At 50.3% G+C, this 25306-nt stretch overlaps 1 protein-coding gene across 2 annotated transcripts in view; it reads right to left on the reverse strand.

Moving 5' to 3' along the window:
* Positions 1 to 25306, reverse strand: part of TDRD1 (tudor domain containing 1) — a 1654170-nt gene that overhangs the window by 247706 nt on the left and 1381158 nt on the right. For both annotated transcript variants that reach the window (XM_085603291.1, XM_085603292.1), the window contains one exon: positions 16194 to 16307. In XM_085603291.1, coding sequence (XP_085459417.1) covers positions 16194 to 16307 — 114 coding nt within the window. The remainder of the gene's footprint in view (positions 1 to 16193; positions 16308 to 25306) is intronic.

Raw genomic sequence — 25306 nt, forward strand, 5'->3', positions numbered from 1 at the left:
AGGGTCCGTCGGCGACATAAGATGCCCACTGTACTTTAGGTGCATAACCCATTTGGATAGGATCACCTTATTGGACCCTGTACAGTGTACCCTAGGTACCCAGGGCATAGGTGTACCCTAAGCCTCCCAGGGGCTGCAGCATGTATTATGCCACCCCTGGTCTGGCCTTCCAATCAGACACAACTGGCTGATCACTCAGCTGGGGCAAGGTCGTGTAATCACCCCTTGCTTAGATATAGTATGCCTATATCTACCCTTATATATAGACACATGTGTACCTATCAGTCACTCCTATGGCAGGCCTTAACAATCCTGGAGGCAGAGTGCTTGGTAACATGTGAGATGGTGCTCTAGCATGAGCTGAGCCTGTCTGCAGCTTTCGGAACCATGTCCTTATAGCTGTTCTATGATATAGCCTACCATATACTCTTAAAGTGCCTTATAATCTTAAACGGTTATGGTAACTATGGTTTGGCTTTATCAAAACATGTCGTGTAAGGTGTCTAACACTTTGGAATAATACCCCCATACCATTTCTGGCAATGAGGATATTATTCCCCCCTTCTAGAGGGAAAGACATGTTAAAATCCTACTTTGCTGTTTAACTCTCACCAAAGCCTCAGCATCACAAAATGGATGCTGCTGCCACAGACACGAGTCTGACCTCCTGCAGCTGGGAGTGATCCCGGCAAGGGAGGCTTGGACAATAGGTTTCCTGCTTGGGGAGGTGCTAGCACCTCCCCAGACAGACTTTAGTGTATTGGGGCAGGGAGGGCTGAAAGGAATGAGACATGCCTGGGGCACACAAGGTGTCCCATGCATAGTCCAGTTCAAACCGGTGCCGGGGCACTCCAGCCCCAGTCCTGGCGCGAAACTGGGCAAAGGGAAGGGGGTGTAACCACCCCCCTCCCAGGTCCCACCCATAAGGCGTGACCTAGCAGGTAACCCAGCCCCCCAGATTAGTATAAGGGTGGTAGCTGGGCCCCAGGAGATTAGATTATCCTGAACCTGCAACTTGAACAGAAACTCTGGACCTTCTACATTTGACGAAAGAAGAAGACTGAAGAATCTCCCTTGTGGCCAAGTAGTGGCTACCCTGTGCCAACAAGCACCATCAAGAGACTACCCTTTGCTTTGCTGAAGTTCTACGAGGGACCGACTGCAGAGCCCGACCAGAGCCTTGACTTCCAGACTTCTCCGACCCTGATCCACATCCACAGCCGAGCTGAGATCCGTGGAGGCGGCGAGAGACGTGGGACCGGCTACCTGGGAAAAGTGACTAGTATCTTCCAGCGCAGCTTCTGAGGCACCCTTGAAGTTGTGCACCGGGGATTGAGAAGCCCCAACCCCAAGCACCATCTGCACCGAAGATCAGCCCCCCACACTCCACGAGTCCTGCGTGGGGCCCTTCTGCATTTTCCTGCTTGCCGCGCCTGTCCGGTTGCTTGCCCGTTGGCTAGTGGCCTCTGTGACGACGCATCCCGAAATCTTCACTGCTGGTTTGGCTCCTCCATACTGGCTCCCGCTTCCCTGCAAAGGAGAAGCACCCCAGACCTTCCTGGTCTGCACCAGAAGCAAGTCCTCCGTTCTTCGTGGGTTCCGCTTGCCAAGGCTTGGTGAGTCCTAGTTCAACTTTGACACCGCCGACAGCAAGAGCCTTCGTGGGACAGCTCGCCTCCTGGTCCTGGTCGTCCTCGACGTCTCCTGGTCCCCGTGGCTGCAGCGACAAGCTTCACCTTCACCTGCAATCTTCACGACATCGCCTGGTTCCACGTGGTCACTGGCTAGTGACCTTGACTCTGTCCCTTCTGCTTGCAGGTCTCCTCTCTTCTTGATCCCAGCCTTGGGATCCACCGGACACTCTTCACTGACTGCCTGTCAGCAACTTTCCTTCAGGCATCCATAGAAGTCCACGACGAAACCCGACGCAAGTTCACACCTATGCACCCGCAGCCCGTGGGCTAGGTAACTTGGGCACTTCGGTGCTCACAAGGGTAGTGACTATCCTAGGGTCTAGTTTCCGAGTCTCGACTCTCTAGCTGCTTCAGAAGTGTCCTTAAACTGTTAATTTCTAACTGCTAGTAATTCTATCGACTTTTACGCATTACGCGTGAGTGTTTCCACTCTGCACCTGAATCTCGTGGGCCTCCCACTTCCTAACTGTTGCTAGTGTAGTGTAGCCCCAGCGATTCCCTAGGCCTAGGCCTATCCTATTTCCGTGACAGTGGTCCTTATACCACTTCTTTAGTATATGGTTTGCGTGGCCCCTAGGGCCTAACTGTATTACTTACCTGTGTGACTTAATGTATGCTTAAATAAGACTGTGTTGTACTTACCTCTAATCTCATAAAGAGTGCTGAGGGTTTGACTAGAATAAATACACTTTATTTTATATATATATCTGTTGTGGTGTCCTTTCATTTGGTATTCAAGGGATTATATATGGTATCACAGCTGGCTTCACATGCCATTCAGAGTTTAGCCTAAGACTGCTCTTGTCCATGCTACCACTAGGATAGCTGGTCTATAAGGTTGACTTTACAACCAATCACCATAAGGGTTGTTTGGACTGATACAAGGTGTACACTAGAACTAGTGACATCATACATCAGGCCAACTTCTCACACCCACAAGATGTGCAAGTCTTAAAGCCTGAAGACATTCGCACACTGTTCCACCAAAATGGAATGGAGGAAAAAAGGGGCCCTAACGGGCCCGTAGCAAGGATCGGATCCGCATTGCACGCGGAAAAGGAAAAAACTGCCGTAGGCGCGCCGGGGCGGGTCTTATGTGACCTCGCTGACGTCACATACGCGGGCGACGCCTGGGAAGAGTCACGTGATGTCACCCCGCCCCCAGTGCGCAGGGATGCTGTGGCAAAAATAAAGAGTTTCCGGATCCAGTCTCATGCCTGGGGTTAATTCTACGTGAAGGAATCTGCGGCTAGTAGTCTCTATCAGATGCACAAAACTATCCACCTAGAGATGGTCCGTTTGTGCACGGGCCAACCTTTTTTGGCGCCCACGTAGCCTACACAGAGCTGGTCATCCACCCGGAATTGTTTGGTGCGATCCAAATAAAATGAAAGCGCACGTTTTGCATCCAGGCGGTGGAGCCTCTCCTCCTCCTTAGAAGGATACGGAAAGAAGGTGGGGAAAGTGATGGTTTGACCAATGTGGAAAGATGTAACCACCTTGGAAGAAAGTGAGGTCTGGTTCTGAGGATTACCTTGTCCGGATGAACAGCCAGAAAAGGAGGCTTAGAACAAAGAGCTTGGAGCTCACTCACCCTGCGAGCAGAGGTGATGGCAACCAGAAAGGCAGTCTTTAAAGTAAGAATTCTGAGAGGGCAGTTATGAAGCGGCCCAACGGGAGCGCACATAAGGTAAGTAAGAACCAAGTTCAAGTCCGACTGAGGCATTACGAAGGGGACAGGAGGAAAAAGATGAGTAATGCCCTTAAGGAAGCGAATTACAACAGAGGACTTGAAAAGAGAAGGCTGATCAGGAAGCCTTAGAAAGGCTGAAATGGCCAAGATGTAGCCCTTCAGAGTGCCCAGATCAGAGCCCTGCTGGTCCAAAGACAGGAGGAACAAGAGAACCTCAGAAAGAGGGGCAGAATGGGGATCCACAGCCTTTGCTGTGCATCATGCCACAAATTTGTTCCATCTGCAGGCGTATACCGTCTTAGTGGAGGGACGCCTGGCTGCCAAGAGAACATCACAGACTTCGGGAGGAAGGTCAAATGCTGTCAACTGTCGCCGCTCAATCTCCACGCAAGGAGGTGGAGGCTAGACAGGTTTGGGTGGAGGACCGTCCCCTGCTGCTGCGACAGAAGATCCTCTCGAAGTGGCAGTCAGATCGGAGGATCGATGGCCATGTGTAACAGCTCTGGATAACAGACTCTTTGTGCCCAATCCGGAGCCACAAGAATGACCTGGTCGCGCCTGATCTTCATTAGCACTCTGGGCAGAAGTGGTATAGGCGGAAAGGCGTATAGAAGACCACACTCCACTCACAACAAAAAGTGGCGCCTAGAGAGTGCCGCCTTGGAAATTCCAAAGTACAGAATTGCTTACATTGCGCGTTCTCTTCGGTGGCGAATAGATCTAACCAAGGCTCTCACACTGCTGAAAGAGACCTTGCGGCACCTCCGAGTGAAGACGACATTCGTGATCCATCATGCACCTGCGGCGGAGTTCGTCTGCCCTGGCGTTCAGTGAACCTGCCAGGTGTAGAACCACCAGGGATATGCCCTGATGTGCCAGCCATGTCCGGAGGCGGAAAGCCAAAGCTGGTTCGTGAGCCACCACTGCAACTGTTGTGCAGTGCCCTCCGAGATCTGGATGTACTCAGACAGGTCCCCTTGATGCTGCGCCCACTGGAACTTCAGGTCCCACTGCAGAGCCCGCATATGCCACCTGGCATGATTGGTCAGCAGGATGCAGGAGGCCATGAGGCCCAGCAGCCTCAAGGTCATCCTGACTGAAACCCAGGACAAGGGCCAAAAGATCGGAATCATAGCCTGAATGTCCAGGACTTGCTGTTCGGGAGGATAATCCCGAAACTGCGCCGTGTCCATAACCGCTCCGATAAAGAGGAGCTTCTGAGAGGGAATCAGGTGTGACTTTGGCACGTTGATAGTGAACCCCAGCGAATGCAGGAGGTCCGCCATAGTCTGGAGGGGGGAGACGACTACCTGGGGCGATTCCGCCTTCAACAGCCAGTCGCCGAGATAGGGGAAGACTGGAACCCCTGCTCTGCACAGATGAACTGCGAGGGGCGCTGGTAAGGCCAAAGGGGAGCACGGTAAACTGAAAGTGCTCGTGGCCTGCCGTGAACCGCAAGTAATGCCGGTGGCTCGGCAGGACAGAGATGTGAAAGTAAGCATCCTGCAAGTCCAACGCTACCATCCAGTCTCCAGGGTCGAGGGCAGACATGACCTGAGCTAGCATCAACATTTTGAACTTCTCCTTCGGGAGGAAGCGGTTGACGTTCCTGAGATCCAAGATAGGAGGCAGGCCTTCGTCCTTCTTGGGCACCAGAAAGTAGTGGGAATAGCAATAACGACCTACTTCTGGGGCAAGAACTCGCTTGATGGATCCGTGGCCAAGAGAGCCGAAACCTCCTGTTGGAGAAGGACCAGATGATCCGCTGACATGCGATGGTGCTGAGCTGGCATGGATAGAGGGGTAGTCTCGAAGTGGATGGAGTACCCCCTTCGGACTATTTGCAAAACCCACATGTCCGCACCAGTGGGGGAGGTGATGGCAAATCCTGCCTTCCACTGGTTATTGGTGGCCCTAAAAGGTCGGACTAGGAGGGTTTGGAGGATGCTGCAGAGGGGGCGGTGGTGGACTGGCCCGCTTGCTGGCCCCCAGACCCATGGTGGTGGGTCCCAAGTCCCTGGCTGTGCAGGGGCTTAACAGCTTGTGCCGGCCTGTCACGAAAGGGGCAAAAAGCAGACTGCGCAGGGCGGGTGGTGGAGAGGCCCAAGGACCTGGCCATAGCCCAAGAGTCCTTGAAGCATTCTGGCGCGTTGTCTGCTTTTTTGCCGAAGAGGCGACGGCCATCAAAGGGCATGTCCATAAGGGTAGCTTGGACATCCCCGGAAAAACCAGTCGACCTCAGCCAGGCGTAGCGTCAATGGGTTACTAATGTTGAAATCGTCCTGCCTAGTGAGTCAGCGGTATCCAGTCTACATCTGATGGTGAACTTGGCTGCGTCTCTCCCCTCGGCAACTGCACGGGAGAGCACGGCTCGGGCTCCTCCGGGCACTGTGGCAGCACCTGTGCTACTGAATCCCACACGGAGTGGGTGTAACAGCCCAATAGACATGCGGTGTTCACCGACCGCAGTTCCAAGCTGAAGGAAGAAAACATCTTCTTCCAAAGATAGTCCAGTTTTTTGGATTCCCTATCAGGTGGTGCATTAGGAAATGCGCCTTTGGACGTAGAGGCTTGCACCACAAAGCTCTCGTGGGTGGGGTGTTGGGAAAGGAAAGTGGGGTCGACCGTGGCCGGGCAGTGGTGTCGGATAATCATTCTATCCACAGGAGCCCCTGTGTTGGGTCTGGACCAGGTACCCAAAAGGAGGTCGGTGAGGGCTTCATTAAACGGTAGCAGGGACTCCAAAGAGCTCGCTGCCGGTTGAAGCCCCTCAGTCAGGAGGTTAGTCCTGACAGCCACCGTAGGTTGCTCTAGGTACCCTTCACAGCACTACGGCATAGGAAGCTTCCTCCTCTGTAGCCACAGTAGGAGGAGACAACATGCCATGGTCTGGGGAGGTGTCCAGACCACTATCAAATTGGAGAAATAATGCCTGTCACCTGGTCAGACCATAAAGTAATTACATTTTCCTTGAAGATGGAGCATGCTAAAACAGCCACTGTCACCCAGCCCAGGTACATCTCTTATCAGGACTGGGCTAAGATTGACACACCTAGACTACAGGAACAGCTTCTCATGACCATTCCGGAACTCGGTTTAGATAGCAATTCAGCCGCTGATCAAGTATACAGCTGTATCAAATCAGCGGTCAAAACTGTTGCCCCCATGAAAAGGATTATCTCTAGGAGGAAAAATCCCTCAGAACCATGGTTCTCCGACAGATTGAGGGCGCAAAAGCGAGCAAGTAGAAGGGCAGAGAGAAAATGGAGGGTCAACTATGAAGAACAGACGAAAGAAGAATATGGCAGAACTCTGGCAACATATAAAAAACTAATAATAGAAGAAAAAAGCAAATATTTTACAAGAAAAATAAATGAGGCCAAGAACTCCAGTAAGGAGCTATTTGCCAAGGTTAAAAAATTAACAAATCTCACCACTAATAAACAGATAGAAGGCAGCACTGGACTATGCAATACACTGGGATAGTTTTTCATGGATAAAGGTAAATCAGTATATGAATCTTTAAGACTATCTACAAATCGGACACCTCCCAATCACATATACACCCCAACGCAAAGCAGGCACACTGGAAACTTCAATCTAGGGTTCCACTTACTGCCCCCATCAGTGGAACAGATCAGACAGGTAATGATGACAATTAAGTCCGGAGGCCTAACGGACCCCTGTCCACCCAAGGTGATGCACCTGTTCTCAGACCTACTTAGTGAACAATTAAATCGGGTTTTCACAAAGATAATACAGTCTAGCTGTTTCCCAGATGCCTGGAAAACTGCATCAGTCCTCCCTTTACTAAAAAAGCCCAATCTGGATCCACATGAACCTGTGAGCTACAGCTCAATCTCAAGAATCCCTTTCCCAGCAAAAGTACTGGAAAAACTACTGAACAAACAACTGTCAGAATATCTAGCCTCTGCATACGCCCTAGACCAATCACAGTATGGGTTCAGGGAGAAACATGGAACCGAGACAGCTTTGATCATGGCAGTAGAGGAACTCAGGAGTGCATTGGATGCCTTGATCCTTTTGGATCTCTTGGCGGCCTTCGACACTGTAAACCACAATATACTCCTGACCCACCTAGCAGAACTAGGAGCTCACAACACAGCACTAAAGCTGTTAGCCTCATATCTGACAGATAGAACTTTTTCCGTTTAATTAGGAGATTCCACATCCAAATCCTTTAAGTGACCGTGGAGGGTACCTCAGGGGTCGACCATGAGCCCTACCCTTTTTAATATATATGTTGCCCCATTAGCAACTATTATAAGGAACTGTGGGATCCTACCAGTCTCCTATGCAGATGACACCCAAACAGTGGAGTCGGTCTCAAATAACTTCGAGGAAACAGCAGACTGATTTAGCAATTGCATGACAGAGGTTAATCACTGGATGCAGCTAAACTGTCTAAAACTAAACGGTGATAAAACCGAAGTGATGCTGCTAGGGACAGATTTGCATTTTTGGTTGCCTAAATGGTGGCCAGATAGCTTAGGCGACTGCCCCTCCTCAGTGGACAAAGTTAGAAATCTGGGAGTTGTATTCGACAATAAACTGTTGTTTAACGCTCAGATTAATAAACTGTCCTCAACTGTGTGGTATATTCTGAAAATGATAAAATAAACTTCTGCCTTTTATTCCCCAAGAATCATGCAAAACTCTAGTAACGGCACTGGCCTTATCCAGGATGGACTTCGGGAACGACCTGTATGCTGGCATACAAATCCAACATCTAGCAAAACTTCAGCGTCTACAAAACGCAGCAGCGAGGTTGGTGCTGGACATTCCCAAGTCGGAGCCAGTTGCCCACAGATTAAGAGTCCTCCACTGGTTACCAATGCAGAAAAGGATAAGGTTTAAATCAGTCTGCCTAGCCTACAAGGCCCTCTATGGGGTAGGATCCCATTTCTTAAAAACTCATCTGAAACAGTACGAGCCTTCCAGGAGCCTAAGATCTAGTCAGGCAAAGTTGATTAAGGTCCCTAAATTCAAGCAGGTAAAGTGGGGGGGGGGGAAGCTTCATGCTGCAGACAGCTAAAACCTGGAACCAACTACCTATTACAATAAAAAATAGCCACTCGCTACTATCATTCAGGAAGGCTGTAAAAGCCTGGCTCTTTACCTCCTAGTTAGAACATCATATCACCAGCAGCTCCAGACTTTTGCATTAACTTAGCGCCAAGATGCCCCTGGGCATTCGTACGCTCTACAAATTCACAAACCAAATCAATCAAATCCCCCAACGCCTCTCTCCATTCCGGATCATACTCTAACAGGTCAGTTAAAGGGTCTCCAGACCCACCCAGACCTCCTCCTGCTCCTCTGGTTGCAAATCTGAACTAAAAGAACCAGGGTGGAATGGCGTATAAAAGTACCCATCGGTGACCGATCCGGCGTCGGTTGAGGCCAGTCCGATTCCGTGCCCACGTCGGGATGGAGGCAGGGGTCGACGCCGGCTGGGGACACAACCGGCGTCAGCTGTAAGTGTGTTGCCGGTTGAATCGACTCCGGTGGAGGTGTTATGAAGTCAACCGACGCCGAACCGGATCCAGGCCTTGATCCAAGAGGGCCCTGCGGTGCCGGCGATGAAGCCGCCGGCGATGAAGGCCCAGGGCCCCTAGCCGAGTCCGCGGCGCCCGAAGGCATGCTGGCAGAGTCTGGCTGCCCAAAGATGGCATGCATCGCTTTGGAAAAACTTCGAAGCTGGGCAGGGGTCGCAGGAAGGGAGGGAAACTTGGAGTCGACCCAGCGGGCTCCACACACGGAGCCGCGGGAGTGGCACCACCCGCAGTCCTCGTCGCATCGGCCGACGGCCGGGGAGAAGTCAAAGAGCGACAATGCTTCTTCTACGACTTCTTGTGCTTCAACTTACCTGAGGAGTGTGAAGACTTGGAAGAGGACTGGTGGTGGTGGTGGCTCAGCGACTGGTCCTTCTAACTCACACGTGATCGGGACCTTGAACGGCATGGAGCAGACTGCCAGGCCTTGAGAAGCTTTCGGGACCGTTCCCGCAAAGACTTCAGATTCATGGTCCGGCAGTCGGAATACGACTTAGAGTCGTGGTCGGGTTCCAGACAAAACAGGCACACGCGGTGCGGATTCGTCACTGACATCAACTGTCGCCAGGAAACGCAAGTCTTGAAATCAGGCATCCTCGTGCACCAGGAGTCAACGGACTCAAAAACGATGTCAACAAGAGTCAAGAAAAAAGTCATCCAAAAAGTGACTGAAGGTACTGCTCTCTCTGGATCTGCACTGGTTGGCGCGGAAAAAGAAAACTGATGTCAGCGCGCGAGGGCGGCGTCTAAGTAGCTACCGCGACGTCACCCCGGCGATCACTACGCCAACGACAAACGCGGAGCTGACCGACGCCACCATTCGACGTGCAGGGGTACTGACGACGAAAAATTCTCCGGATCCAGTCTGACGCCTGGGGGTAATTCTAAGGTAAGGAATCTATAACAAATTGTCTTTCAGATAAGGCCGTCAACATCCAGCTAGTACACATCACAGAAACAGACAGAATCCTGGACACCTCTCAATCCTGATTCCGCAGCAACCACAGCACCAAGTCCACCCTCATAGCCGCCACCGACGACATCCGTGCCCTCCAAGACAAGACACGCGGCAGCTCTCATCCTCCTGGACCTTTTAGCAACCTCCAATGCCGTCTCCCACCGCACACTAGCCTCCAAGCTCCATGGTGCCGGCATCCAAGGAACAGCCTTAGACTGGATTCGACTTTTCCGCTAAGGCAGAACACAGAATAAGATTCCTGCCCTTCCTCTCAGAACCAACAGAAATCAGATGCGGAGTACCCCAAGGATCCTCCCTCAGCCCCACACTCTTCAATGTCTACATGACCCCCCTCGCAAACATCATCAGAAACCAAGGACTCAACATCGTCTCATACAGTGACGACACCCAGCTCATCCTCACCAAGGAGCTCGACACCACCAGGCGCAATTTCCAAGAAAGGATGAAAGACGTCACAACCTGGATGAGCAACAGCTGCCTGAAGCTCAACTCAGCGAAAACAGAAGTCCTCATCCTGCCTCCATCCCCTCTGCATGGGACAACACATGGTGGCCCCCCATCCCCGGAAACATACCCACCCACCCCAAAGGACCACGCTTGCAACCTCGGCATCATTCTCGACTCTTCACTCACCATGAACCACCAGATCAACGCTGTGTCCTCCACATGCTTCAACACCCTCAGAATACTTTGCAAGACCTACAAGTGGATCCTCCCGAATCCAGGAAGACCGTCAACCACGCACTCATCACAAGCAGACTGGACTACAGAAACGCTCTCTATGCCGGAATCAACAAAAAATTCCTCCGCAAACTCCAGACCGTCCAGAACGCCGCGGTCAGACTTATCCTCAACATCCCACGACATGACCACATCACCCCACACTTCTGTGACCTCCACTGGCTCCCTTTCGAATAACCTTAAAACTACTAGCACATGCCTACAAAGCCCTCCACAACACAGGACCCCAAAACCTCAACAAACGAATCTCCTTCCATGCCCCCCAAGAGAAATGTCCGCTCTGCTGACCTCGCCCTAGGCACGGTCGTTCGCATCCAAAGAGCTAGAGCAGGTGGCAAAACCTTCTCCTACCACGCAGCCAAGACCTGGAAGAAACTCCCGATGAAGCCAGACACTGCACTAGTTCAGAAAGGACCTAAAGACCTGGCTCTTTGAATGGCCAACAGAGCTGCTCACCCCCCCCTCCAGTGCCTTGAGACCCTCACCGGCAAATAGTGCGCTTCACAACCCTTGATTGATTGAAGGTAGAAAGACAATGCTCATTTTGCGTCCAGATGAAGGAGTCGCTCCTCTTTAGAGGGGGGTGGAGGGCCATAGAAAGTGGGCAAGGTGACTGATTGCCCCACGTGGAATGATGTAACCGCTTTCGGTAAGAAAGAGGGCCTAGTGCGAAGCATCAAATTTTCAGGGAAGATAGCCAGGCAAGGAGGCTTGAATGGCAGAGCCTGCAATTCGCTCACCTGCCTGGCAGACATATCGCCACTAAAAAGGCTGTTTTGATGTAAAGCAGCAGGAGGGGGCAGTTATCCAAAGGATCGAACCGAGTGCACATCAGGAAGGGGAGAACCAAATTAAGGTCCCACTGAGGCATGTTGAATGGGGCAGGAGGGAACGTATCTACAAACCCCTTAAGAAATCTTTTGAAAATAGGGGATTTAAATAAAGAGACAGCTGCTGCGGCAGTGACACGCTTCTCCAGTGATGCGACAGCATCTGCTGCGACGGCAACACTCTTCTCCAGTGATGCGGGGCGCTTCGGCGATGGATGGCGACAGCGGTGGCACGCTTCCTCAGTGATTCGCCGACAGCTGCTGCGGCAGCGACACGCTTCTCCAGTGATGCGACGGGGTCTGCTGTGACGGCGACCCTCTTCTCCAGTGATGCGAGGCGCTTCGGCGATGCGATGGTGACAGCACGCTTTCTCGGCGATGTGACGACAACTGCTGCGGTGGCGACACGCTTCTTCGTCTTGAGTCGCGCTTCCAGCTCCCAGCGACACGCAGTCTCAGAACGCCCAGCTACACAGCAGGCACTTCAGTTTCCCAGCAAGGGAACTCAGGGGAGCTAGTTGGTGAAGTCTTGTATCCCTGTGGTACAAGTTACTTACCTTCGGTAACGATGTATCTGGTAGAGCCGATTCTAGCCGCAGATTCCTTAACGTAGAATTATCCCCAGGCGTGAGACTGGACCAGGAAAACTTTCTTGCCCAGCATCTCTGCGCGCCGGGGGGCTGTACCACGCGACTCCGCCACAATGTCCTCCTCGAGCGTGGCGTCAGCGAGGTCACATAAGCCCCACCCCGGCGCGCTGACGTCCGTTATCTTCTTTTCCGCCGGATCGTATTCCTGGCCTGTTTTCCGTTTTTAAGCGTTTTTCTTGAGAACAGTGTGCGAATGCCTTCGGGCTTCCAGACGTGCGCGTCTTGTATGCGCCAGATGTCGCGACGGATCCTCACCCCATCTGCATGTGGTGTTTGGGGGAGCACCACGACTCCACAGATTGTGAGGCGTGTCAGCAAATGAAGCCGAAGTCCCGGTGGGAGCGCCGGATGATGCTCCTTTCGGCACGCATCTCCAGGTCGGCGCCGCGTCCAACCCCCGTGGACGGCTTCAAGACCCGCCGTCTCCGACATAGTCCTCCTCCCAGGCCGCAAGGGCGTCGCTCACCTGTTGTTAAGTGTCGCAGTTTGTCCCCGAGGCCCGGTCCCCGGCCTGTTCGGGGCGTGCGTTCTCCGCGGGTGGTGCGGCCCCACACGTCGCCACCCTATCCGCCATTCCCCAGCGCGGGGGCGACCAGAGCCCAGATGGAGGCCTATGCGGCGTCCTTGCAGGCCTCTTTGGCTCTTCCTTCTCCTCCTTCTCTTCCTGGGACGTCTGCGGATCCCTTGCCGTGTGCAGGGACTTCTGCGACGTAGCCGGTGCCGACAGGTTCGGATCCAGGTTCGGAGGATGTAGTGCCTCGCCGCAAACCCCCGCGGTGGTCATTGTGGTGTCGTGGGAGGTTGTCGGGGCTCGGGGTGTGTCCTCGAGTCCCCCTCGGTCCTCTGGGCAGGCGACGGCCTTGTTCAAGGCCGAGGTGACGATGAAAATAGGTATCCTGCAAGTCCAATACCACCGACCAGTCTTCAGGGTCTAGGGCAGACAAGACCTGAGTGAACATTTAGAACTTTTCCATTTTGAGGAAGTAGTCGAGGGCTCATAGACCTAGGCTAGGACGAAGGCCCTTGTCCATTTTCAGGACCAGAAAGTAATGGGACAGTAGCCTACTTCTGGAACCGGAACTCTCTCTATGGCTCCCTTGGCAAAAGAAAGCACTGACTTCCTCCTGAAGCAAGTTCAGGTAGTCCTCCATCAGCGAGTCATAAGTCAGAGGCATGGAGGGAGGGGCAGTCTCGAAAAGTAAGTGCAGCCCTTTCAGACTATCTGAAGAACCCACTTATCCGATGTGATGTTTTGCCAGTTGTGGAGGTGACGGCTGATCCTGCCACCAACCAGCCGCCCAGGTTCCTGAATGGCTGGACTAGGAAGGTTTAGAGACTTTTGAGGGAGGAGTGGACTGACTGGACCACTGATCCACAGGGTCGAAAGGAGCCGCACCCATTGCCATGCAGAGGTTGCTGAACTTGCGTGGTCTTGTGGATGGGATATGGTTGGCGCAACTGAAAGCCCCTTCCGTGGCCATGAAAGGAATGAAAAGCAGATGGGGAGTCACCGAGAGGATTGAGGACTTAGCCGTACCCCATATGCCTGGTCTCTAAAGAGTTGGATGCCATCAAAGGGCATGTTTATAAGGGAAGCTTGAACATCTCCAGAAAAGCTAGAAGTCCTCAGCCAGGCGTGGCATCAAATTGTCACCGTTGACGGCATTGCTCTACCCAGTGTATCGGTGGTGTCAAGCCTACAATGAATGGTGAACTTGGCAGCATCTCACCTATCCAATACCGCTTGGGAGATAAAGACCCAGGTCTCCTCTGGGACCTGCGGCGGCACCTGTGCAACCGTTTCCCACAAACAGTGGGTGTAACAGCCCAAAAGGCATGCAGTGTTAACTGACAGCAATGCAAGGCTGGTGTTAGAAAAAAATCTTCTTGCCCCAACTATCCAGCCTCTTGGATTCTCTGACCAGGGGTGCAGAAGGGAACGCTCATTGTGAGGTAGAGCCTTGGACCACCAGTGCAGGGCGATTATCCTATTCACAAAACCCCTGTGTTTGGCTTGGACCAGGGGCCCAGAAGGACATCAGTCAAGGTTTCGTTGAAATGAAAAGGAGGGGTTTGGAGGAGGAGTCACTCAGCTGCAAGACCTCTGGCAAAATGTTTATCTTGACATTCACCAAAGGAAGTTGAAGGTCCAGGACCTTGGCTGCCCTCACCACCATAGCATATGAAACTCCCTGCTCCGTAGCCACGGCAGGGGGATAAAGCTGACCAGAATCCAGGGAGGTATCCAGTACACTGGCCTCACCCAGTTCCTTAGACCAATCCATTTTGTGCTAAGGCTGGTAAAGGGTCCAGCGACCCCTCCCAATCATCCTTCATTCCAAGCCCCTCATAATAAGGCTGAGGAACCGACCTGGGACCCAAGGGTGCCGCTGCGCCGGAATCTGTGCCAAAAGGCGCTTATCCGGCTCATCGGGGATAAGGATGGAACTGGGGCCGCATGGAGTCTCTGTACGGGGTCCATACTGGGGAAAGTTGCAGAGGCATGACTGGTCAGGATCCACCACTGGATCCATTTGGGGCCACCAGCACCGGGGCCAGAGCGGCCGGCGCAGAACACAATGGAGTCCTGCAAGAGCTTCCAGGGCCTCAAGGCGTGCCGGGAGGGTCAGGTTGCCTAAACATGAGACACATAGTGTCATAGAAATCTTTAACCTGGGTGGGGGGTTGCTCCAGCTCCTGGAAATGCAGGGAAACAGAGAGCTGACACAGGCGCCTAAAACATTGAAGCCCCTCCGTCGCGTCAGCCGACGGATTCGGAGGAGACGAGGAAGCACAACTTCTTGATTCTTAAGCCTCTTACCTGACCGACTCAACGACTTCGAGCAGGGGGACTACAGAGGTGCCTGGACCTTCCTCTCGACCGGGAACGAGGCCTTCGGGCGAGCAACGTGAAGCTTAACTCCGAGCCACAAGCAGCTTTAGGGACTGCTCTCTTAGAGCCTTTGGAGCCATGGGCTCGCAGTCGGAGCACAACTTTAAGTCATGGTCTCGTTCTAGGCACCAGAGACAAATTAAGTGTGGATCCGTCACCGACATGGTGCATTGGCAGGCGCAGCACGGTTTGAATCTAGAAGTCTTCACTGACATCGAGGAAAAACCTACACATCAAAAATCATCAACAAAATGTCAAAATAAGCCTGTAAAAAGTGACAGAGGGTAGCTCTGTTCTAGCTGGCAAGGAAATAAAAAAAAAACGAATGTCAGTGCCCCAAAGTGGCGCCTAAGTAGGTGACGCATACATCACTTCCGGCATGGACAACGTCACAAGGAGCCGACCAACACCACCTACTAGTGTGCCAGGGTATTGCTCGAGCAAAAGTTTTCAGATCCAGCCTGACACCTGGGATATTCTAAGGTAAGGAATTTGCAGCTCAATGTCAGATTGGTCTTTTTATTCATCTTTGTGCAGCATTCTCACAACGCAGAGTTGAGCATGGAGCCAAGGCACCGGAGACAGACATTGTGGGTGTCCGTTACCAAAATTTGACGGTTGCAGAACTTTCAAGGTTAAAAACCCTGTTGTTTCTGGAGGGGATATTTACCTTGTACACTGAGAAATATGGGAAAGAAAACTGTACTACTGAGAGTATTTAACAGAGCTCCAAATCGGCGCAGCGAAGCACGGTAAGAAAGGATATAAACATAACACGCAGAAGAGGTGAAGATATAGTGGCTTTACATTACAGCCAGGGTGAATCCGATGTAGACCTTCAAGATGCCACCAACCAATGTGCAAGGGATCTGCTATCAAAATACTACAGATCCAGTCTGGTGCGTGGGGGAGTTTATAAAGCGAGGTATCCATGGTATGAAGTTTCTAGAAGACTGGTGTCAAGTTTTGCTTTAGCAAATGAGATGAACCAAAATTCACATAAATAGGTCAGTCACTGAAAGAATAAAAATACAACATTTAATCAATATCCAATGAGGGAAAGAGGAGTGTCAAATGGTTAGACTAATCAGCTAGTAGCAAGTTTACAAATAAGAACGATGCATCCTTTTATCTTACCTGTGTATCTGGCACAGCATATGTCCCCAATATTTGGTATATAGTTCTGGTTTTTATGATTGCTGCAGTATTCCGCTAATTCAATCATTGTCCACTGAAGCTTCTCTTTGTCAACTGGAAAAAAACAAACATTTAAACACACCACTATTTTTTTGGAAGCTGCAAAGAGGATATAGTTGTGGCCGTTTTAGTAATTACTTCTAAAGTAAAACATGTCTTTGTTGATGTTGGCACTTTCAATTGTTAAGCATCATTCATTACTACCTGATGCAATCTGGTATGATTATATGGTGGATTAGAATCTACTTCCAAAACCACCTTGACCTTAAAAGTCCAAGGCAGCCACTGAAATTCATCTCTCATTGTCGCCAGTCTAAATCAGAATAAGAATAAGAATCACCTTTTAAGTAGCAAGGCAGACAATAACTGGCTGCTGACAGAAAAATAAGACAAACCTAATATAGCAGTACTACTGAACAAGTTACTTACCTTCAGTAAGATTTATTCTGGTATAGGCTTTACCCAACTACAAATTCCTCAATTTAGAATACTTACCATGGTCAGATTGGATTTGGAAAATCTTGCACAGTACCTCTGCACACTGGTAGGTTGCATCAAGCAGCTCCGTGTTGATGGCGTTGGAAGTGACGCTGCGGTGTACATATATACCCCTCAGCCCGGTGTGATGACATCCATTTCCTTTGTGACTATTTTTGGGACAAAAACCAAAGTTCAACCAGTGTGCAGTGTCTAAAGGGATCTTTCAGATGAAAAGCTCAGTTCGCAGAGCGTTCAATGAAGAATGTGACGTTAGATAGGGTCTCTATCAGAAAAAGCATTACCAAAGGTGGGTGACTTGTATTTCTTCTAGTGACTTCTAACACATATTTCTCACCTTATAATAGATACCCAAACAACACATCCCTAGTGGAGGGACTTCAAACTGGCTTAAACCAAAATGTCCGAGGACTAGCGGGTGAAATGCCCATCTTGACAGACCAGACTGTCTAAGCAGTGGTGCTCTATGAGTGTGTGCAGTGGGCCCCATATAGCTACTTGGCAGATGTCCAGGACAGGTACCCTGCATGCCATCGCAGTAGCAACATCTTTAAGCCTGGTGGAGTGGGCTTGCAAGCCCTCAGGAAGTTGCTTCTTAGCTAATACGTAGCAGATCTTAATGAAGAGTAAAATCCATTGAGAGATAGTCCATTCTACACAGACTTGCCCTACTTCACTGCAGTGAATCCGATGAAGAGCGGATTGTCTACTGATAGTCATTGATGTGACCAATGTAGACAGAGAGTGCTCTCCGAGTCCAAGCAATGGAGTCTCTCCTCCTTAGAATGATGAGGTAGAGCAAAACTTTTAGGCAGTGTGATGCTCTGATCAAAACGAAAAGGGGTGACCAGCGTCGGCAGGAAAGAGGCACGTGTCCAAAGGACCAGTTAGTCGGGCAAAAACCTGGTGCATGGAGGGAGAACCAACAGAACTCAAAGCTCACTGACCAGCCTGTACAATGTAAGGGACACTAGGAAGACTGTCTTGACGGGCAAGAGACAACGAAAACAGCTGTTTAGGGGCTCAAAGGAAGAACACATGTGAAATGTGTGGGCCAGATTGATGTTATCATAGAGGCATTCAGGAAACAGGGGTGGGGGAGTGGGAATGTTGCAAACCTTTCAGGAAACGAGTCACAAATGGTCACTTGAACAGAGAGGGTTGGTCCAGCACCTGCAGGAAAGCCAAAATGACCGACAAGTAACCCCAACAGTGGCCACAGCAGGGCCTTGCCAGGCTAAAAATAAAACAAACACCCCCTGAGACAGTGATGCACTAACACAATGTATTATCTCCTACATGGAGATACAATGCAATACACACAATACTTTGTCAATAGAATACGTAAATAGCACAGTATACACAGTGGTCTCCAGGGGGAGACCAAACCATATACTGAAATAGTGGAATGTGAACCACAACTGAAGTCGAGAATGGACCCAGAAGATGTAGAAGAGCCGGGGACCCAAGGAAGCACCGAAGGGGAGTATCTAGGAACCATTCGATGCTGTAAATGACCAGGAGCTGTTCACGAGCTGTCCTACGACGGATGTTGAGAGTCAAGGGGTCTGTGTCCGGTAGGGGTACCAACAAGCCTTGGCAGCGGCAAACAACATAGTTGATGAAACAGGTGCAGTGTTGGGATCAGCAAGGTCCAAGTGACTTACCACGAGCAGGTAAGTCGGTGCAGACCAAGAGCAAGCAGGAGAGCCCACAAGAGCCGAAGAAGACCCTCAAGAGGACCCACAGGCCGGAGGCACAGGAGTCGCAAGAGGACCTCGAGCTGCTCACCAAAGGATGAAGGCCCACGTGCAGGCAAGGATCTTGGCTGCAGGAGATGCTTGAGGCTGAAGCTTCTTGGAGCCCGAAGATGTCTGGAGGAGAGTCAACAAGCCTTGGCAATGGCAAGTTGATGTGGTGCACAGGGGTTACGTTCCAGCAGTTCAGACGAGGGATACTGGCCTCAAACTCAGTGAGAAGACAGTGCAGTCCTCAAGAAAGTTGCAGAAACACCACCTGTGCTGCGGTGCCTGCAGATGCAGGGGAGTGACTCCTTCACTCCAAGTTAGATTCCTTCGGATGTCTTGGATGTCCACAGGACCTGTGAAGAACCTGTATGGAGCACAGGCAGAGATGTTGCAGCAGACTTGCAGGACGATGAGACCAGGAGCAGCAGGAGTCTTCCCAGTTGCAGTCTCGCTTCCCAATGCTAAGTTCAGCGAGGTCCAGAGTGCCCAGACGGTTGAAGTGGTATGTGAACTGAATCTGGTCCCGCAACGAATCTAGCGACCCACCCACAAGTAAGCCCTTAAGCACCCTAAAGAAAGGGTTGCAACGATTCAGGGGTCCCTCCCAGAGGAGGTGCTGGACAATGGGGAGGATACTCCCATGTCCTTTGTCCAGTTTTGCGCGAGAGGGGGAGCCAACGGCTCCCTGAACTGGTTTGGACTGGAGTATGCAAGAAGGGCACCAAATGTGCCCTTCAAGCAGTCTGAGTGGCGCTGGTAAGCTCCCCCACCCTGTCCCAATACATTAAGTCCTGTCTGGGAGGTGGTAACACTCCCTGTGACAGGATGCCTATTGTCCTGCCTTCCTCTGATCGAGCTTGGCTTAGCAGCAGGAGGGCAGAGTCATGCCTCTGGTTGGCAGCAGCCATAGTTTGCTGTCCGGGTCTAGAAGACTGGTACCAGAAGCACTGAGGGCCTCTCAGATGAGCTTTAACGTGCATGGAATTCTACCCCCACACCGTTTACGGTTTGGAGGTATAATTCCAACATGTTTGATACTGAACACAACATGATTAGTTACAGTCAGTTTAGAGATGGTCATCGCGTAATGACACATGGCCACTCTATGTATCTTAATGGCTGATGCACTTGTATCCCAGGAGAATGGACGCCTAAGGTTGTAGGGTTGTCCTGATCATGCAGAGGCTCCCTCACACTTAGAACCAAGCACCCTGCCTTCAGGATTGAAAGGCCTGCCTTAGGGGTGACGAACAAGTTACTTACCTTCGGTAACGATATATCTGTAAGAAACATTAGTTAGTTAGATTCCTTACCTTAGAATATCCCCAGGCGTCAGGCTGGATCCGGAAAGATTTTCGTCAGCAATACCCTTGCGCGTCGCTAGGCGTCTTCTGCGTCTCCGCGTCCGTCGTTGTGACCACCGGGATGATATCGGAGTACTTAAACACCGCCCTCGCGCGCTGTCAGTTCTTGTACATAGCTTTCCGCGCCAGGAACGCAGAACTATGCAAGAGACCGACACTGGTGCCATTAATCTAGGGCCCTGAAAGAGATGACCTTAACCCTAGAAATCAGTTCGCAAAATGGGGAGGATGGGTGGGGAGGTAAGGAATATAACTAACTAATGTTTCTTACAGATATATCGTTACCGAAGGTAAGTAACTTGTTCATCTGAAAGAAACACGTTAGTTAGATTCCTTACCTTAGAAAAGATACCCCAGCAATACCAACCCTGGTGGTGGGTCTGTGAACCAAGATCACACCAGGAAGTCCCGGAGAACAGAACGGCCAAAGAAGCCGTCCCTCCGGACTTGGCTGTCCAGGCAGTAATGCTTAGCAAACGTGTGCAGCGAGGCACACGTAGCTGCCTGACAAATGTCCTGCAGAGGGACTCCCCATCCCAGGGCAGTAGTAGCCGCTGTGGCCTGAGTGAAATGGGCCTGTAGCCCCACAGGAGGTTCCTTCTTAGCCAAGGAATAACAGGCCTTAATGCACAAGACGACCCACCGAGAGATGGTCCGCTTGTGCACTGCCCGCCCCTTCTTAGCACCCACGTAACCAACGAAGTGTTGGTCGTCTACCCGGAACTGTTTCGTACGGTCCAGATAGAAGGACAGTGCTCGTTTTGGGTCCAGACGGTGGAGCCTCTCTTTCTCTTTCGAGGGATGCGGAGGCGAAAAGAAGGTGGGCAATGTAACAGACTGGCCGATGTGAAAGGCAGTTACCAATTGCACAAAAGTTTTACTCTAACTAGCTAACCAGTGGTCGGTATCAAAGCACGTTAGTGTGATGATATGCAATATCTAGTGAGGGAAAATAACTTCACCAAAAGGTGAGCAAGGAAATAATTCCTTTTGATTTAGGTACCCTCACACACCCTAGTCGTGTCATGCTTCATAATCGGGTCACCCCGACGCCTAAAAGTCGGGGTGGGCTCGACCACAGTGTTGGGAGCTCTTTGAAGATCTTTGTGGACCAGGGGGGACTAGAAATAAAAAACCTCAGGCAGATCCCCAGTATCCCAGTATTATTGGGTCTGTCTGGGTTACGTAAAATAACTTAAAAATAGGGTCTTTATAGGAGTATTATGGTCCTAGGACCCTAGTGCCAACATGTTTCACTCCAAGAACGGCCTTAAAGGTCCAGGACTTTCTTCAGGGCAAACGTGGCCTCCCTGGGAAATAGAAGGGGATTCCCTATTCTATTTTTGATGCAAGGGCAGAGTAGCTGCTCCTTGTGTTATCGACTGATTGATTAATCCGTCATGTATGAAATTCCATCTGAAAGAAAAAACATGGACAACAGAAAAAACAACATGTATTTGTAGATATTTCTCATGGTTTTCCAAAGTGATGTGTCCCATAAACGTGCTTTAGGACAAAGAACGACACCAACAGTTGCCGTGTGATTCTATGACATAGTGGTGTGTCAAGTCATGTGCCACTTGTAACTGTATCTGTACGTAATACAACAACGTGCCAGATGTATCGTGCGGTGGCGATTTTGCTCGCCTCCTAACTGTTATTGCATGCCAGTTAGTGAGTACTATCAATGTATCACACTCCACTCACTCCCACTCTCACTCAACTAAAAACTAAAAAAGCATCTATGTATCGTCATAGTAATGTGAACTATGCGTGACTATTAAAATCAATGTTGTCCTCGTGCTCTGTTGTTCTTAAAAGCACAAGCGCGCATGCGTTCTTACCCGTACTGTGGACGAGTTCCGTATCTCAGGAGATCGTAGGGCTATTGGGGGTAGCTCTATAGTCAAACCCTATTATCGGGGTTCCCCGAACAAAAAAGGAAAAAAGAAGGGGAATGTAGGAAGTAGCTTTTGGAGATCGGTGTGCTCGTGGATCTGCTGGTATTCAGACCAGTAGAGCAATATGCTTGTATTAAGGGTAGGAACCAGGAAGAATCCCCACTTACTTCATCAAGAGTACTGCCCCGCCACTCAACCTACTTGGTCCCGATCTCCGGCGTTGTGCGCCGTAGTATCGTGGGTCCGGTAATATATACTTCCTTGTTAGTGAAACTAGCACCGGTGATTGGTTCTAGCTTACGCGTCAGTGTTGGAGAGACCACGTGATCCCGATGTGTACAGGATTCATGGGAAATGTAGTTCCGAACATACTTGCGCCATGCTAAGGATAAGATATTTTTTTTTAAAAACCGAACAGATGCAGTACTGATGCTGGATAGAAATATTACTGTTAATCCAAATCTAAAGTGGGATACTGAAAGATAAAGGACCTCATATTATGGAGTACCATATTCGTAATCTCGTAATGGGATAGTAGTGTATTTCCGGAACTTCCGGAAGTGAGGGAGCTCAAATCTTAGGGATTCATGGGAACCGTAGTTTACAACACCCATACTCCGCGAATAATGGACAAAACGTTATTAAGCATCATAGAGGATTTCAAAATTACAAGGTCATGAGAGCCTTAACGTGGATGCTGTTTTTAAGACTGGGTGGTAATTCTAAAAATGCTTGGTCCCAACTTGGAAGGGTTAGCATAATACAGCTGAAGCTTGTATTATATAAATGTACCTCGTGCATAGACATCGCAGTATAGATAGCAAGCGTTATTAGCTAGGCTGTTAGGAGCTCTGAGAAGCTACCAATGTTTTTTTATATTTATATATACAATCAAAAATTGCTAAGTGGTCCTGGTGCATGTTAATTTCATATCATATCGAATCCACTATAAAGGGTTCTAAATAGTAGTCGTATTAATCTGTCCCAAGTAGTGGTAAAAGTATATATTCTTTGTGGTGGAGGTGGTTGTATCCAGATTTAGTTGATCTAAAAATGTCCAAATAATGAATAGACTTTCTGATATTTAGAATAACCATCTAACTAGCGGTCGGGCACACTACCTATTCAATTGGTTCCATGGAATACCATCGTTCAGGCCCTTCTCATGGGTCTTTAGACGATATACCCAACGCTGCTCTCGCTCTAGCAATTTTTTATGCTGATCACCTGTATTCTTAATCTTTTTTAATACGGTCCATCTGATTTCTGTATCATTGTGGTTCTTCTCCTGGTAGTGCGCTGTGAGTCTGGTAGCTGTTATTGCTCTACGTATGGTACTTCTATGTTCACTGATACGAACTTTCACTTTACGACTGGTCATACCGATATACATCAGGTCACATGGACATTTAATCATGTAAATCACTGACTCAGAGTTGCAATTTGTGTGTGATCTTTGTTCCCATGGAGATTGCAGGCCTAGTTCCAGTGTTTTTGTATGTTCAGTAAAAGGACATGCCACGCATGATCCACACGGATAATGTCCTGTGACTGGCGATGCACCCCAAAGTGTGACTTGATTGTTGGGTCTTGGTGTGAAAGTGTTGGTGTGGACAAGGGCGTCTCTCAGACTCGAATTTCTCTTGAATGAAAACATGGGTTTCTCAAAAGATAAACTGTTGGATGTCAATATGGGCCACTTTCTATTTATTATCTTTTTCAAGTCATTAGATGACGAGTTATATGTGGTGACACATATTAGTTGGTCCTTTTGTTCCTTCGTATGTGTCTCTAAAAGAGCTTCACGTGGAGTGTTGCGTGCTCTTTTATTTGCTCGTTCTATGATCTTTGTGGGATACTTTTTCTGTCTGAGTTCGTTTGTCAGTGCAGATGCCTCTTTTTTATACGTCTGAAGACTCGAACAGTTTCTGCGAATCCTCAGAAACTGACCCACTGGGAGATTCTCCCTTAGAGACCGTGGGTGGGCGCTATCAAATCTCAATAGGCTGTTCCTATCCGTGGGTTTTGTATATAGTGAGCTCTCTAGTGTGCCTTCTTTCGCTGTAAGTGTGACATCTAGGAAGGATATAGTGTCTTTATGTACATTCATAGTGAAATGAAGGTGTGGGTTCAGAGAGTTAATCCAAACCCTGAATTCGTTAAGACTCGTCATGTCTGTAGGAGAGTAGGGTCTGCTTTCTATGTTCACCCCCACTTTTTGCTTTTGCTTTACTGGTTTTCGACTTAGATGTGGCTGTGGGCCTGCTAATCAGACCCACAGCCCAGCTGTTCTCTCTCTAAATTTATACTATGTACTTTAGGTGCATAACCCAATTGGTTAAGGATCACCTTATTGGCCCCTGTATAGTGTACCTTAGGTACCCAGGGCATAGGTGTACCCTAGGCCTACCAGGGGCTGCAGCATGTATTGTGCCACCCCTGGCCTGGCCTTCCATTATGACACAACTGGCTGAACACTCAGCTGGGGCAAGGTCGTGTAAGCGAAACTGGACAAAGGGAAGTGGGTGTAACCACCCCCTCCCAGGTCCCACCCATAAGGCGTGACCTAGCAGGTATCCCAGCCCCCCAGATTAGTATAAGAGTGGGAGTTGGGCCTCAAGACTTTAGATTATCCTGAACCTGCAACTTGAACAGAAACTCTGGACCTTCGACATTCGACGAAAGAAGAAGACTGAAGAATCTCCCTTGTGGCCAAGGAGTGGCTACCCTGTGCAAACAGGCACCATCAAGAGACTACCCTTTGCTTTGCTAAAGTTCTACGAGGGACCGACTGCAGAGCCCGACCAGAGCCTTGACTTCCAGACTTCTCCGACCCTGATCCACAGCAGAGCTGAGATCCGTGGAGGCGACGAGAGACGTGGGACCGGATACCTGGGAAAAGTGGCTAGTATCTTCAAGCGCAGCTTCTGAGGCACCCTCGAAGCTGTGCACCAGGGATTGAGAAGCCCCAACCCCAAGCACCATCTGCACCGAAGACCAGCCCCCCACACTCCACGAGTCCTGCGTGGGGCCCTTCTGCATTTTCCTGCTTGCCGCGTCTGTCCGGTTGCTTGCCCGCTGGCTAGTGGCCTTTGTGACGACGCATCCTGAAATCTTCTGCGCTGGTTTGGCTCCTCCAGACTGGCTCCCGCTTCTCTGCAAAGAAGAAGCACCCCAGACCTTCCTGGTATGCACCAGAAGCAAGTCCTCCGTTCTGCGTGGGTTCCGCTTGCCAAGGGCTTGGTGAGTCCTAGTCCAACTTCGACGCCGCCGACAGCAAGAGCCTTCGTGGGACAGCTCGCCTCCTGGTCCTGGTCGTCCTCGACGTTCCCTGGTCCTCGTGGCTGCAGCGACAAGCTTCACCTTCACCTGCAATCTTCACGACATCGCCTGGTTCCTTCCTGGTTCCACGTGGTCACTGGCTAGTGACCTTGACTCTGTCCCCTCTGCTTGCAGGTCTCCTCTCTTCTTGATCCCAGCCTTGGGATCCACCGGACACTCTTCACTGACTGCCTGTCAGCATCTTTCTTCAGGCATCCATA

The sequence above is a fragment of the Triturus cristatus genome, chromosome 1_2 (assembly GCF_964204655.1).
Source record: "Triturus cristatus chromosome 1_2, aTriCri1.1, whole genome shotgun sequence".
Lineage (NCBI taxonomy): Eukaryota > Metazoa > Chordata > Amphibia > Caudata > Salamandridae > Triturus > Triturus cristatus.